At 45.8% G+C, this 17,144-nt stretch overlaps 1 protein-coding gene across 2 annotated transcripts in view; it reads right to left on the reverse strand.

Moving 5' to 3' along the window:
- Positions 1-1,060: 1,060 nt before the first annotated feature.
- STEAP2 (STEAP2 metalloreductase) overlaps positions 1,061-17,144 on the reverse strand; it is a 23,695-nt gene continuing 7,611 nt past the window's right edge. For both annotated transcript variants that reach the window (XM_069729485.1, XM_069729484.1), the window contains exons 2-5: positions 12,380-12,899; positions 11,368-11,895; positions 9,842-10,006; positions 1,061-6,188 (exon numbers count right to left, since the gene is read on the reverse strand). In XM_069729485.1, the coding sequence (XP_069585586.1) occupies positions 5,904-6,188; positions 9,842-10,006; positions 11,368-11,895; positions 12,380-12,871 (1,470 nt within the window). In that variant the 5' untranslated portion in view covers positions 12,872-12,899 and the 3' untranslated portion in view covers positions 1,061-5,903. The remainder of the gene's footprint in view (positions 6,189-9,841; positions 10,007-11,367; positions 11,896-12,379; positions 12,900-17,144) is intronic.

Raw genomic sequence — 17,144 nt, forward strand, 5'->3', positions numbered from 1 at the left:
GGTCTAGTTTCCAAAATGCAGTCACTTGTGGGGTGTTTCCACAGTTTAGGCACATCAGGGACTCTCAAAACACGACTTGACATCCACTAATGATTCCAGCAAATTTGACATTAAAAAAGTCAAATGGCACTCATTCCTTTCTGAGCTCTGCCGTGCGCCCAAACAGTAGTTTCCTCCCTCATATGGGGTATCGGTGTGCTTAGGAAAAATTGCACAACAAATTGTATGTTGCAATTTCTCCTTCTACCCTTATGAAAATGCAAAATTTTGGGCTAAAAACATATTTGTGAGGAAAATGTGATTTTTTTTTTTTTCACGGTTCAACGTTATAAACTTCTGTGAAGCACCTGATGTGCTCAAAAAACATCTAGATTGGTTCCCTAAGGGTCTAGTTTCCAAAATGATGTTACTTGTGGGGGATTTCCACAGTTTAGGCACATCAGGGGCTCTCCAAATGCGACACGGCATCCGCCAATTGTTCCAGCAAATTTTACATTCAAAAACTCAAACATCACTCCTTCCCTTGTGAGCTCTGCCGTGCGCCCAAACAGTGGTTTACCCCCACATATGGGGTATCGGCATGCTCAGGGGAAATTGCACAACAAGTTTTGGGGTCCATTTTTTCCTGTTACCCTTGTCAAAATAAAAAAAATTGGATTTGAAATAAACTGTGAGTCCGGCCTGTCCTCCACCATCAGGGTCTGACCTCACACATGTTCATCAAATTTCCTACAGACACCTTCAAAATCTTGTAGATATCCTTCCAGGAAAAAGTGGAATAAGCTGCAAAGGGACCAACTCCATATTAATATCTATGACTGTAGAATGGGAGATCATAAAAGCTCCTGTAGGTGTATTGGGGGACACATACTTTTGCCCATAAAGTCCAACTTGATTTGAGCATTTCAGTGCTTTATTTGCATGGGCATGTCAAAAACTGCACTTTTCAGAACCATCATACAGTAGAGGTGAGCGGAGGAGGCATGATGGCACCTCGCCATTCCTGGCTGTTAAGGAGAACCAGTGCCGAGCCCCTAAGTAGCATGCAGGACACTCAATAAACGATGAAACCACAAATTATTATTTTATTATGGAAACCAATACAAGTAGGAGAAGGTCGGCCGGCGCCTGATGTCCACATCTCTAAAAGTCAAATTACATTGATTTCTCTACACCAATAGAAACAACTGTAACCGTAAGTATTGGCACAAATGCACAACGACGAGTATGTGATGGAGTGAGGGAATACAAGGGGTTAACACATTAGACATTTCTGGCATACTGTGTCTGATAAGTGAGGGTCTCGCTTACGGGACCCTGACATATTTTGAGAACTGGGGGTCCAATAAGTCCGGTACCAGCCACAGTGCAACCACAACTTACCAGGTGGCTCTCCCAGAGTTCGGACTCCAATACAACCGATCTGATATTTTTGGCTAATCCTGTGGCTACATATAAATGTCTATGATAGTAAAACCCCTATCACGACATTTTATTTTTTTTATTTTTGGTCACGATCTACATTTCACATGACGTCCCCCATTGAGAATGAAATATACGAATCTCTTATAAAAAAAGGAAAACTCAACGTCACTAGAAAGCCGACGAATGACTGCAAATACAAAACACTGTCCACTGTGATATCGAAATCCCTGTAACACCATAGAAGAGGCTTAACACTGCACAAAGAAAGACACAGGGAAGTGCAACCACCCTGAATGGGCATTACCCCCGAAATATAAAAAAAACACACCCATAAATACAGTGGTAGGACCTCCAGGTCTACGGACCATTGGCACAAGCATGAATAGAGGTGGCGTACTCCATCCAAAATTGAATTGGGGTTCCCTTTTGGTGCTACCGGACCCATGACTGTGAGGCAGGAGGTCTTGGTGATTTCCCCCCACCCCCAATCATTTCTATACAAAAATCCATCAATGACCTTCTCCAAAATCCCAACACTGTTGGGCAGAGGAAATGTAGGTTTGCATGGTGCCTATTCAAATAAATGGATGCCCTTGTAATGTAACAGAGGGGGTCCCAAAAGGTCCCTTTGGCCCATATAAGAAGAACAATACAATTATATGCCTCTATGATTGGGGCCATGATGGAGTTTTTGCATTGGGGTTCCAGTTTTGGATTCACGACGTGGGTCCAAGCAGGAGCCAGAGCTTAGATGTAGTCATCTTGGGCTGAGCCTTCTCCGAGTAGTGGCTACAAGAGTTGCCTCTGTAAGGAATGCCCCCATGACAGCCCACACAAGGGTTCCCATTCCTTATCAATAAAGGGGCAGTCAGGCACAATACATAAGGGCAGATATACACACTTGAAGACCCTCCTGGAAAGTTTAGGAGGCACCTGGAAAAACGGAGAGACCTCTCCCGATTCCTTGAAGGTGACGCATTGTGCATAACGCTGGGATGTTTTGCCATGAGACAGAGCGCTGGTGTCCAGGAGGACAGGGGCGGTTAAGGGGCCCCCTTAATGGATGTGGTCTGAAAAGGGTCAGTCAAAAAATATTTTAGTGTTCACTCTATACACTACCAGATATAACTAAGGGCGGAAGGTGATGTTCAGTGGGGCACATTTACTGGTGAATTTCCAATTTTTAGGAGGAAATCGGTCAATATGTTATTGCCAAATGATAACGCGGTTACTGAATGTCTATTCTACACAGAATCATTGTAACACATCTTGGCTTTAGATCTGCAGACACAGATGTACAGTATGAGCCCTGGTACCAGTGTGTAATGCATAATAATGTACAATACCAGCCCTGCCACCAGAGGGCACTGCTGTGCAATGCATAATAATGTACAGCATCAGCCCTGCCACCAGAGGGCACTGCTGTGCACTTCATATTAATGTACAGCATCAGCCCTGGTACCAGGGTCCAATGCATAGTAATGTACAATACCAGCCCTGCCACCAGGGGGCACTGCTGTGCAATGCATAATAATGTACAGCATCAGCCCTGCCACCAGAGGGCACTGCTGTGCAATGCATAATAATGTACAGCATCAGCCCTGCCACCAGAGGGCACTGCTGTGCACTTCATATTAATGTACAGCATCAGCCCTGGTACCAGGGTCCAATGCATAGTAATGTACAATACCAGTCCTGCCACCAGGGGGCACTGCTGTGCAATGCATAATAATGTACAGCATCAGCCCTGCCACCAGAGGGCACTGCTGTGCACTTCATATTAATGTACAGCATCAGCCCTGGTACCAGGGTCCAATGCATAGTAATGTACAATACCAGCCCTGCCACCAGGGGGCACTGCTGTGCAATGCATAATAATGTACAGCATCAGCCCTGCCACCAGAGGGCACTGCTGTGCAATGCATAATAATGTACAGCATCAGCCCTGCCACCAGAGGGCACTGCTGTGCACTTCATATTAATGTACAGCATCAGCCCTGGTACCAGGGTCCAATGCATAGTAATGTACAATACCAGTCCTGCCACCAGGGGGCACTGCTGTGCAATGCATAATAATGTACAGCATCAGCCCTGCCACCAGAGGGCACTGCTGTGCAATGCATAATAATGTACAGCATCAGCCCTGCCACCAGAGGGCACTGCTGTGCAATGCATAATAATGTACAGCATCAGCCCTGCCACCAGAGGGCACTGCTGTGCAATGCATAATAATGTACAGCATCAGCCCTGCCACCAGGGGGCACTGCTGTGCAATGCATAATAATGTACAGCATCAGCCCTGCCACCAGAGGGCACTGCTGTGCAATGCATAATAATGTACAGCATCAGCCCTGCCACCAGAGGGCACTGCTGTGCAATGCATAATAATGTACAGCATCAGCCCTGCCACCAGAGGGCACTGCTGTGCACTTCATATTAATGTACAGCATCAGCCCTGGTACCAGGGTCCAATGCATAGGAATACCAGTCCTGCCACCAGAGGGCACTGCTGTGCACTTCATATTAATGTACAGCATCAGCCCTGGTACCAGGGTCCAATGCATAGTAATGTACAATACCAGTCCTGCCACCAGGGGGCACTGCTGTGCAATGCATAATAATGTACAGCATCAGCCCTGCCACCAGAGGGCACTGCTGTGCAATGCATAATAATGTACAGCATCAGCCCTGCCACCAGAGGGCACTGCTGTGCAATGCATAATAATGTACAGCATCAGCCCTGCCACCAGAGGGCACTGCTGTGCACTTCATATTAATGTACAGCATCAGCCCTGGTACCAGGGTCCAATGCATAGTAATGTACAATACCAGCCCTGCCACCAGGGGGCACTGCTGTGCAATGCATAATAATGTACAGCATCAGCCCTGCCACCAGAGGGCACTGCTGTGCAATGCATAATAATGTACAGCATCAGCCCTGGTACCAGGGTCCAATGCATAGTAATGTACAATACCAGCCCTGCCACCAGAGGGCACTGCTGTGCACTTCATATTAATGTACAGTATCAGCCCTGGTACCAGTGTGCAATGCATAATAATGTACAATACCAGCCCTGCCACCAGAGGGCACCACTATGCATTGTACATTGTTGTATAGTATCAGCTCTGCCACCAGAGGGCACTGCTGTGCACTTCATATTAATGTACAGCATCAGCCCTGCTACCAGAGGGCACTGCTGTGCACTTCATATTAATGTACAGTATCAGCCCTGGTACCAGTGTGCAATGCATAATAATGTACAATACCAGCCCTGCCACCAGAGGGCACCACTATGCATTGTACATTGTTGTATAGTATCAGCTCTGCCACCAGAGGGCTCTCTAGTGCATTGTACATTGATGTAAAGTATCAGCCCTGCCACCAGATGGCTCAACTTTATTTTGCACAGTGTTTCTTTTTATCCAGTTTTTCAATTCAATATATGAAAATCTTAATACATTCTCCAAAATTCTTGTGAATATAGATGTTGGAATGTACTAGATATTTTTAGATATGCAAGTGTGAATAAAGATGTATCTGTTGCTGGCATACAATGGGGCCAGCCACTCTGTGGGTCGTGTAATCCTAGCCATATTACCATTACAATAAAAATCCCACAGTATAAATCACTATATTGTGATATCATTAAACTCTGGCTGTCTGCAGTCACCACTAGGGGGCGCTCACAGCATATGGATTTGAATAGGTAATAATGAACTAGATGTAGCAATCTCTACACTTGGAGCTCCCTCTAGTGGTGTCTGCAGTAAAAGAAGGAAAGTACGTTTAATAATGGGCCCTATAGCAGTAAGACTGCCTCCATGCACTCCTTCTAAGCAATGTGAACTCTGATGGCACTATAGTTTCATCATTAAAAGAGAAACCATAAAAAATGGTGTTGCAATAACATTGCATATAAAATAAAGAAAAATAAAAAAATGTTATACAAAGGTTTTAACGATCGGTTAATAAAATATCCCTTAGCAATCCTTTTGTGCTCTCATTTTAAACACTTCTGTATTCTCCACCTGTCTCTATTCCCTAATTCCTCTCAAAACACAGGAAATGATGTCTCAGCCAATCACTGGATGGGGCGGGTCATAGTTGGGGGCCAGTGATTGGCTGAGAGGTGACTTCCTGTGTGTTTGGAGAGAGCAGGAAGTGGAGTCTGTCCTAAGCAGTGATTTCCGACATGGAGACAGATCGGTGGTGACCCTGTAGATTTGGCAGTGGGCTATCAATGATTATTGCTTTTCTGGTTTTGTTTTTAACCCATTCTGAACCTTTTGTGAACAACCCCTTTAAGCATCCCATAAAATTTGCTGCCTTCATTGTACACGGGCAACAGGCACTCCTTAAGGGAGCGGTGGCACTATGTGTCACACTGTTTCCTACTCTCTTGCTGCCACATGAGCTTATGATGCCCCCTGCTGGCAAGGCAGCTCAATGAAGTAGAGCATGAGAAGGACGCGACCGGTCACATCACCGTGACTCTCTCCGGAGAAACGTGTGCGACGGTGCTGCTCGGATTCTCCTTGAAGTGACTCTTCTCCCAGCCTCTTTTAATCCGCCGTAACTTTTTGCTGACGCACGGGCAGAGCAGCACGATCTTTCCGAGGATTACTATCGTGGGGAGGATCAGCGCCAAGACAAAGTTTGGAGGGGTGTAGAAGCGGTAATATTCTTCTTCGAAGGCCCTTTTCCAGCCGTATATCAGGACGTGGAAGGTGCTGATCAGCAGGGCGACGTATCCAAGGGTGGACTTGGAGGAAACAAAAACAGGAAGACAGTCAGGAAGGATCGTACAGGCATAAGATGACGCAACTCGCCCCACTGCTTGTGGCGGCCACGGGTAGAAATGGATGATGTCATCACGATGCTGATGATGTCACTATTTTCTGAACAGACAGAAAGTGGGCTGTTCTGGTGACGCAATCAGCTCCTATGGGATGGGGGTGAACTTTAACGGGTTTTAGGTACTTAGCAAAATTCCTTCCGTTTCCTATAGTCCTGAAAATCGGCCATTCAGACATATGCGCTGACGCCTTAATGATGCACAAAGAGTCACATTGTGCTCTGCCGGACATCATTCTCGGTGCGCACCACATCCCAGTCGACCCACGCTTCCAGCTGATATTCCCACTCTGTATTGGGAAGAAGAATTTGTCCGCGGAATCCGACTACACACATTTGTTTGTTGTCTGTTACCGTGGAGACACATCATTTAAAGAGCTGAAATGGATACATACCGGCAGGAAAAAATTTTTTTTACCAAAGTTGGAACAATAAAACTATTTGTATTGTGAAACTGTTGTGTATGAACCGCACAATAAAATCACTTTACAAAAATCGAGCCATCATTTTTTTTTTATATTTTTATCAACAGGGCCGTGCGGGAATTTGTTTTCTGTGGGACGGGCTTCAGATCTTTTTTTATATTTTATTTTTCTTTACTTGTAGTTATTGGTTTGTTTTTTTTGGGGGGGGGTTTGGGGGGATGGGGAGTGGGAGGTGACACGCTCCCTTTAAATGTCCAAGATCAGAGTTATCTCCCAACCAGGGTGTCATGCACTCTCCCACCTTCCCATAAGTGCACGTCAAGGTGAGTAAGGGGGTTAAGATGCTGCGAGTACTAGCTTTCTGCAGTTATCGGATTTCGGGTTTATCGCTCTTTATCGCTAGTGCCGTCTTCCTGCTCCACATTCTCTGTGGGTCTTAACTAGACAAAGGCTTTATCGCTCCTCTCCGGTTTCTCTGGCGCGCTGCAGGCATCAGGAGACATGAATGATGTATTGTACAGAAGCCCGGATCGTGGGTCGTGTGAGAAGTCTGCTTTACGGATGTGCTGGAAGCACTGAGGACACATCACAGGAGCGCTTAGTTTTTGGCTTGGCCCCTACATACGACATATTAGTACATCCCATGGGTGTATGAAGCACGCGGGATGGTGGGTGCCAGCTGTATTCTGCTTTTTTTTTTCTTTTCTATTACGGCCAATAAGATCATTTCTATTGTCTTTACAAAGGGGCGTGGCTCACAGGATCCTCAGGGGCGTGTCTTTAGGCTGCTCTGCATTGTGCGAGCCACGCCCCCTTGTACAGACCATAGCACTTACGCTTTATTTGCTAAACTGGGAATTCAGGATCCGTGCAATAAAGTAGGAACCTGAGAAGTGAAATGCAAACCTTACAGTAAATAAAGGCCGTGCCAAGGGAAAGTGACGTGTTGATCTAAGGATTTAGAAAGCCGGGGGCTGAGAAATACACTGATTTATTCAGAAAACTGATAGGAAATGTGGACTAAAGTGATTTCCTATCCTTTAAAGAGGTTAGAAGCAATTTTTTTTTTTTGCCTAAATGCAAGCAATTGGGACTAAAAACATTTTGCAACTGGGTGGGGTTTTTTCTTTCCATTGCCTTTGTATTACACTATTGCTGGCTTTTTTTTTTTTTTGCAATTATTTTTAGCCCCAGTTGCATGCATTTAAGCAAAAAAAAAAAACTGTCCCCAAAGGTGCAGAACGATACATCATCAATATAAGATTGTCGGAGTCCGACTCTCAGCAGCCCGCTGATCAGCTGATTGACAGGACAGTGGTGCAACAGAAGTGTAACAGCGCCATACATCGCGTAGTGGCCATAAATGGTACTGCAAGCTTTTGTGAATGGGGCCATTTATGGCCACTACACGATGTATGGCGCTGTCATATTCTAGTGAGCACCCGGAAAATTGGCCCTCCACCGATCTGATATTGATGACCCATCCTAGGAAAAGGTAAAAAAATAATCTGCAATTCCTCCATTGTTTTCTGGGTATCCTTTTTTTACATTGTTTATTGTGCAGTAAAAATGACCAGGTATTACGATTTTTCAGGTCAATATGGATTAATGTGATACCAAACGTATTGTTTATTTTTTTTTAATTATTTTAGTGACTTCAAAATATTCTGAACTTGGTAAAAAAAAAAAATTAGTTTGTGTCGCAATTTCCCGAGACCCATAACTATTTTCTTTTTTACTGAATGGAGCGTCTTTAGAGCTTGGTTTTTTTTTTTTGCTTATCGAGCTGTAGTTTTTGTTGACACCATTTGGGGGTACATACAATCACTTTTTATTTAATTTTTGGTGGTGCCGGAAATAAGTCATTTCCGGAACTTGGAACCATGGAATTAATAGTGCTATATAAATAAATAATAATAATAACTTTGATTTTTATTTTCTTTATGGTGTTTCTCTTATGCATTAAATAACTTTAGATTTTGATAGATCAGATACCAAATATGCTTTTTAATTACATTTTTTTTATATTTCTATTATAAGTCGTGCAGTGGGAAATAGTTAATAAGCATCACTGATATTAAAGGGACATTACCGCTGAGATAGTTTAGGATGAATATTAATGTGTGGCTTATTGGCTGGATATGCCATGATTGTGAGAGGTGGTGGGGTGGGGGGGCATTTGTTATTTCCCATCTTGGTGCAGGTCCCAGTGATTAGACTGTAGGGAATCAGAAGTCTCATTTTTGTAAGGACTGGATGCACACGATGGCCCGTACTGGGTGTGTTCGCTCACAACAAATTTTTAATTGGGAGTTACAGGTATAAAATCTGCAGCGTAAATTGACCTACAAGCCTGATTTTATACTTGCACAATGTCAATTTACGCTCCGGATTTTTACTGTGGATTTCACTTTTTGCAAATCCGTAAAAAATCTAGAGAAGCCATATTGGATATCTCATGTATAGAGAAGAGCGAACGTGCTGGGATACGGTGCTATCCGAGTGTCTCCAGCATGCTCAGATACTATGTTCGAGTTCCCGTGGGTGCATATCTCGTGGCTTTTTGGGTATGTGCACACGTATTCTGGAGGACTGCGGATTTGGAAAAACAGCAGAGCAAAACCGCTGCGGTTTTTCCTGCGGATTTATCACGGTTTCTACTGCGGATTCCGCTGCGGCTTTACACCTGCAGTTTTCTATTGGAGCAGATGTAAAACCGCTGCGGATTGGATTCCGCACAAAGAATTGACATGCTGCGGAATATAAACCGCTGCGTTTCCACGCGTTTTTTTCCGCAGCATGTGCACTGCGGATTTCGTTTCCCATAGGTTAACATGGTACTGTAAACTCATGGGAAACCGATGCGGATCCGCAGCAAAATCCGCAGCGTGTGCACATACCCTTAGACAGCAGCAACACATACAGGGATTGCCTAACAAACAGGAAATTCCGCATGTATTTCTGCTGTCAAACCGTATCAAGACATGCAGCTGCGAGGACCCGAACATATTATCTGAGCATGCCGAAGGCACTCGGATAGCACCCGAGCATGCTCAGATAACACCTCATCTGGGAGTGTTGGCTGATCACTACTCATGACCTATAGGGTCCATTGCCTCCACATTTATTTTAGTACCTGAATGAAGCTGAATTCCCGCCAGTTTAAGGCACTATTGACAGATGGGATAGACGTGACAGCCAGCAAGGAGAGGAGTCCAAGGCTCATTATACCAAAGGAGATGTACATTTCCACTCTCCACACTTCTTCTTCATTCCAGGAGTTCCCCACATTACCGTGCACCTAGGAACGGGGTGAGAAACACACGATTACAAAAGATAAATCATTTAAAGGGATGTATTATATTATGGTAAAAACGGACACATAGATAAAAAAAACATTGATCTAAACCACCGATGACACCAGCACAATTTTCTTTTATGTAGGTGTAAAACATTGATATGTGAATAAAGTCTAAAGCGGCGTTCACATGAACGGCCTTAGGATCGGCGCGGTCTTGCGGATGAATCGACTGTTTCGATTTTGCATGGGAGCAATGCACGGACTGGCCGCGGGAAATACACAAAGCTGGCATTCCCAGCCGCTCCGTACTGATGTCTACATCGGCCCTTACATATGTGACAAACGACCCATTTTTTCTCTGCGTGATATCAGTTTTGTTTTGATTTTTTATCATCCATTTTTCAAAACAAAAACCGGTCGTGTTTCAGTTTTTTATTTATCCATCGACTCTTATCAATTAATCACTGAAAAGCGGATGAAACACAGAATGAAAACAGAAGTGCCAAGTTTGTCTTCTCTACGTCTCATCCGTTTTTTACTCGTAAACTTTAATGACCAGATCTGATCCGCCAGATGGATGAGAATAGAACCCGCTCACGGATCCGTTTTTACAACTGATATGTCTGAGGATCAATAAAATTCTATAGATCCATGCACTGTCTGAGAAAATAAACGGATGTGTCCCACGGATGTGTGGATTTTATGGTAAGATTCCATTCACACGTAAATGTCAAGTTTAATCCGAGGTCAAAAATCGGCAGTAAAAATATATATATTCTGGATTTCAAATCCGCAGATCCGTTCAATTTCCACTGCATTTTTCGTCCTCAACGTGAAAATTAGATTTGGTAAAATCTCACCCCCAATGCTGGTAGCTGTGACATGCAGCGGATTTATATATCTTTGTATGTCGTTTGTGCACATTCTCTTACTTTATCAGCATGTGGTTATCAACGGGTTAACAGCTTCTTCCAGCATGGCTGTCATGGATGGACGCCATTACACTAATGTGAACAGAGCTGAACTCCACGAGGACAAAAAAAAAGATGGTAAAAGCAAAGGACATTTGGACACCATGATGGAAAGAAGTCCGAGAGGCTGGACCCCAAAAATTGTGTCGCAGGGATATACTCAAGTCAGAATTCCGTTTTAGGTGTTTTTCAGGGTTGCGTGTTGCTTGGATCTACGGTATATTCCCTTTTGTATTTTTGGACCTGATATTGGAATAGGTCCCAGCAGGAGAAGGAAGGAAAACCTAAGGGACGACGTTCCTTCCACCTCCTGCTGGGATCTATTCCAATCTCCGTAACACCAATATGTGGCCTTGGCATGAGCGCAGATGCCCGGCATCGCCACCTCACCTGCTGATAAGCCGCGTTGAGAAACGAGTAGCGCTCCGACCTCCTCATGGGTAAACACATGCTGTATACAACATGGACGACTGCGAAGAAGAAGCTGAGCAGACCCAGCTGTTTCCTACACTGGAGCCAGTTTTCCAGCCAGGTGGGAAACCGTCTATACTTTGTGCCGTAATACAGCTGGTGAGCGGCGGCCAGGAGTCCGGCCAAGTACACCAACGACAGCAAAGTGATGGCGACGACGGGTAAAGTCTTGTTGACGATCTCGATGGGGATCTTGTAGAAATCGCTCTGCTGATTTTTGAAGTACGGATGGATAATGTCTCGAACGAAAGAATATACGAAGAAGAAAGTGGCCAGGCTGATGGCGATCACCACGGGACCCTTCCACGGCGTGAAGAGGCGCAGAGGCAGGTTCTCGATCTCTCTGGACGACGATAATGTCCCCATGTCAATTGGAATGAAATTCATCTGGCGGGCGAGTTCGATGACGTGATGCCGAGCCTGAACATTATTGCTGCAGATATAGACCTACGAGGAAAGCAACAAAAATCATTATTTGCACAGTCCATTGTCCATCCCCGGTGACATGATGGACTGAGAAAAAGTAAAACAAAGTTTTAAAATATTGAAAATATATATATATATATAAAAAACCCCACAGACTTGTGCCATGCTCGGACATGATTTTGAGAATGTGCAATGGTGCCCTATGCTAACGGGAAAAGAAATTCTACTAACACAGTCTTACAATACTAAACAAAAAAAATAATAATACAAACAAATAAATAAAAAACAAAGAACAAATACAAAATAAATAAATAATAAACAGAAATCACTAAGCGCTGTTGTCTCGGATCGTGGCGGTTGGAGGACTTTGCTGATCTGCATACGGATGACATCATCTTTTTGATGACACGGGTAATGATGTCATCACAACTATGAAAACATCAATGAAGCATTCCACCAGCCACGGATCTGACCTGGCATCGGAGGAATCAGGCATACAGCTTACCTGGCTGCTGGCATCTTTTGGTCCCAGCTGCAGTGCCCAGGCCGAGACCACGTTGAATCCTTTGACCACGTAGCAGTCTGGGAAAAGCGATGATAAATACTCGGCATTGGATTCCGGGTACTGATCCGCTCTCATGTTATTGCTGACGTCCACCAAGATCTTTCCGGTGAGCAAATGCTTCAGGTCCCACAAGGAAGGATAATGTTCTCTGTGTATTGCTACAAATATTATGTTTGCTTTCAGAATGGCGTCTTCATGGTGAGTCACGTCCACCACGTGTGGGAAGAAGTCGGCAGCGCACTTGGGTTCTCGGCTTCCGATCACCACGTGATAGCCGCATCTTATAAGTCGTATGGTCAGTGATTTAGCAAAGTCTCCGCTTCCCAGGATCCCTATGGTGGTTTTGTCTTCTTTTATGCAGTTTGTACCATTTGGTAAGAAGGACTCGTTCGTGTTCTTAGGACTTCCCATCATGGTGATGGATTCCATCATTCAGAAGATGACTCGTGTGTGTTCACAACTGAAAAAGCAAAAAATATTTCTATGAGTAGGTGGGGAAGCAAAATGCAAAGGCTTTCTCTATGAGTAGGTGGGGAAGCAGGACTCACAGGCTTTCTCTATGAGTAGGTGGGGAAGCAGGACTCACAGGCTTTCTCTATGAGTAGATGGGGAAGCAGGACTCACAGGCTTTCTCTATGAGTAGGTGGGGAAGCAAAATGCAAAGGCTTTCTCTAGGAGTAGGTGGGGAAGCAGGACTCACAGGCTTTCTCTATGAGTAGGTGGGGAAGCAGGACTCGCAGGCTTTCTCTATGAGTAGGTGGGGAAGCAGGACTCGCAGGCTTTCTCTATGAGTAGGTGGGGAAGCAGGACTCACAGGCTTTCTCTATGAGTAGGTGGGGAAGAAAGACTCACGGGCTTTCTCTATGAGTAGGTGGGGAAGCAGGACTCACAGGCTCTCTCTATGAGTAGGTAGGGAAGAAAAATGCAAAGGCTTTCTCTATGAGTAGATGGGGAAGCAGGACTCACAGGCTTTCTCTATGAGGAGGTGGGGAAGAAGGACTCACAGGTTTTCTCCATGAGTGGGTGGGGAAGCAGGACTCACAGGCTTTCTCTATGACTAGGTGGGGAAGCAGGACTCACAGGCTTTCTCTATGAGTAGGTGGGGAAGAAGGACTCACAGGCTTTCTCTATGAGTAGGTGGGGAAGCAGGACTCACAGGCTTTCTCTATGAGTAGATGGGGAAGCAGGACTCACAGGCTTTCTCTATGAGTAGGTGGGGAAGCAAAATGCAAAGGCTTTCTCTAGGAGTAGGTGGGGAAGCAGGACTCACAGGCTTTCTCTATGAGTAGGTGGGGAAGCAGGACTCGCAGGCTTTCTCTATGAGTAGGTGGGGAAGCAGGACTCGCAGGCTTTCTCTATGAGTAGGTGGGGAAGCAGGACTCACAGGCTCTCTCTATGAGTAGGTAGGGAAGAAAAATGCAAAGGCTTTCTCTATGAGTAGATGGGGAAGCAGGACTCACAGGCTTTCTCTATGAGGAGGTGGGGAAGAAGGACTCACAGGTTTTCTCCATGAGTGGGTGGGGAAGCAGGACTCACAGGCTTTCTCTATGACTAGGTGGGGAAGCAGGACTCACAGGCTTTCTCTATGAGTAGGTAGGGAAGAAAAATGCAAAGGCTTTCTCTATGAGTAGATGGGGAAGCAGGACTTGCAGGCTTTCTCTATGAGTAGGTAGGGAAGCAAGACTCACAGGCTTTCTCTATGAGTAGGTAGGGAAGCAAGACTCACAGGCTTTCTCTATGAGTAGGTGGGAAAGCAGGACTCACAGGCTCTCTCTATGAGGAGGTGGGGAAGAAAGACTCACGGGCTTTCTCTATGAAGAGGTGTGGAAGAAGGACTCACAGGCTTTCTCCATGAGTGGGTGGGGAAGCAGGACTCACAGACTTTCTCCATGAGTGGGGAAGAAGGATTCACAGGCTTTCTCCATGAGTGGGTGGGGAAGAAGGACTCACAGGCTTTCTCCATAAGTGGGTGGGGAAGAAGGACTCACAGGCTTTCTCTATGAGGCGGTGGGGAAGCAAAACTGAAAGGCTTTCTCTATGAGTAGATGGGGAAGCAGGACTCACAGGCTTTCTCTATGAGTGGGTGGGGAAGCAGGACTCACAGGCTTTCTCTATGAGGAGGTGGGGAAGAAGGACTCACAGGCTTTCTCCATGAGTGGGTGGGGAAGCAGGACTCACAGGCTTTCTCCATGAGTGGGTGGGGAAGCAGGACTCACAGGCTTTCTCCATGAGTGGGTGGGGAAGCAGGACTCACAGGCTTTCTCTATGAGGAGGTGGGGAAGAAGGACTCACTGGCTTTCTCTATGAGGAGGTGGGGAAGAAGGACTCACAGGCTTTCTCTATGAGGAGGTGGGGAAGAAGGACTCACTGGCTTTCTCTATGAGGAGGTGGGGAAGAAGGACTCACAGGCTTTCTCTATGAGGAGGTGGGGAAGAAGGACTCACAGGCTTTCTCTATGAGGAGGTGGGGAAGAAGGACTCACAGGCTTTCTCTATGAGGAGGTGGGGAAGAAGGACTCACAGGCTTTCTCTATGAGGAGGTGGGGAAGAAGGACTCACAGGCTTTCTCTATGAGGAGGTGGGGAAGAAGGACTCACAGGCTTTCTCTATGAGGAGGTGGGGAAGAAGGACTCACAGGCTTTCTCCATGAGTGGGTGGGGAAGCAGGACTCACAGGCTTTCTCTATGAGGAGGTGGGGAAGAAGGACTCACAGGCTTTCTCTATGAGGAGTTGGGGAAGCAGGATTCACTGGCTTTCTCTATGAGGAGGTGGGGAAGAAGGACTCACAGGCTTTCTCTATGAGGAGGTGGGGAAGAAGGACTCACAGGCTTTCTCTATGAGGAGGTGGGGAAGCAGGATTCACTGGCTTTCTCTATGAGTAGTTAAGGGAAACAAAACTAGCATGCTTTTTCTATGAGGAGATGGAGAAGGACTCACGGACTTTCTCTATGTGTGGGTGGGGACTCCAAGGATTCTTCTAGGTTTCCTTTCAGCACTGACTTAACATCTTTTAGCATGAAAACACTGAATCATATTACAGAACAGTAAACCTCCCGAGGCTCCGGGTCTGCCACCTTACCCTGTAGTGCTCTCAAGTATGTAGTATAGGAGATCTGACCCATCTGCTTTTATGTTTGAAAAGATTGGAATGATCCTTTGATGAAAAAACAAACTTCTGCAGATCATTTGGTATCACGGCGGCTGGAAATGAACAGAGTACGGACCCACAACACCATACACTGTCTAGCTGCCGTTCTCAGGTTCTGCAGTTCAGATTACATTTACTTTAATAGGAGCTGAGCTGCAGTACCTGGGAACGGCCACTACAAAGTGTACGGCGCTGTGGTGTTTTGGTTCCATACACTGTGAACTTCCCGCTGCTGCGGCACAATGTATCAGCTGATCGGTGGCGGTGATGAGTATGGGACCTCAACCAACCGAGGCGGGTGACCTTTCTTAAGGATAGATCATCAATTTCCATATCCTGGACAACCTCTTTAAAGGCTTATAATGCTTCATTAGTCTCCTCCTACCCATGGGTGTTAAGGCCCCATACACATTAGACTCCGCGACTCTCCCCTGACCGACGATGACTGGGAGAGAAAGATCTGGCAGGTCTGATATTGGACGACTGATCCTTTTGATCTCCAGGATATACATTAACCGGAGGACCTGTCCGCGGCTCTTATACACAACACAGGAGCGCTCGGCGGAGCGTCGCTGTCTATAGGAGACCCCGGAGATATGGGTGACAGTATGTAAGGTGTATGGGGGCTTTACAATAAAAGTGACAGGAGAAATTATACCATACAAACAAAGCAAGCACCTATAAAGGGCCTGTCAGTCAGCTTCTCACCACAAGGGGGCGCCAGTCCTTACAGTACCAGCCACACTGTACAGTGAGCACCGGGAGATACAGCGCCGTCACATGATGACGGGGTGTGACGCACAGTCTGATGACATCTTACCCAAATAGTATCCACCTGGAGGTTACATCCAATATGTACATGATAATCAGGGGTTAATGCCAAAGTCATGGAGAATAGGAAGGTCCAGGGAAAGCCGGTCAGCGGTTACAGGGCAGCTCCACCTCTGAGGATCTCCCTGACCATAGCAGAACAATGATAGATAGATAGATAGATAGATAGATAGATAGATAGATAGATAGATAGATAGATAGCAAAAATGGAGGCAGCAGCCCTTCAGTGATATTTGCAGGCCTCGGCTCTGGGATGTTTCGGTCACACTTTGGGTATATGGAATAAATCTTTTCTGGGATGAGCTGCCTCCATTTTCGCTCCTTGTATTTTGGGATCTGTCAGTGGATCTGCCCCGATATTGGTGGATTGCTGCTGCTGCTGCCGGTTGTTTCTTTTTCCTAGCTAGAACCATAAATATACAGGACACACAGAGTCACGTATATATACAGCACACACACACATATATATACAGCACACACACACATATATATATATATATATATCTATAATATAACGCTGGGAGCGTCACTCTGTCCGAAGCCTCGATAGACTGCGCAAGCGCAAGCGCCGGCGCAGTCTGGGCCTCACAGAGCGACGCTCCCGGGAAATCGCGGTGTGCGTTCACACTGAACGCACACCGCGATCTCCCCCGCAGAAGCAGGGACAGCCAGGAGGGTGAGTATCGGACATATTCACCTGTCCCCGTTCCATCGCTGAGCGGCGCCA

The sequence above is a fragment of the Ranitomeya imitator genome, chromosome 6 (assembly GCF_032444005.1).
Source record: "Ranitomeya imitator isolate aRanImi1 chromosome 6, aRanImi1.pri, whole genome shotgun sequence".
Classification (NCBI taxonomy): domain Eukaryota; kingdom Metazoa; phylum Chordata; class Amphibia; order Anura; family Dendrobatidae; genus Ranitomeya; species Ranitomeya imitator.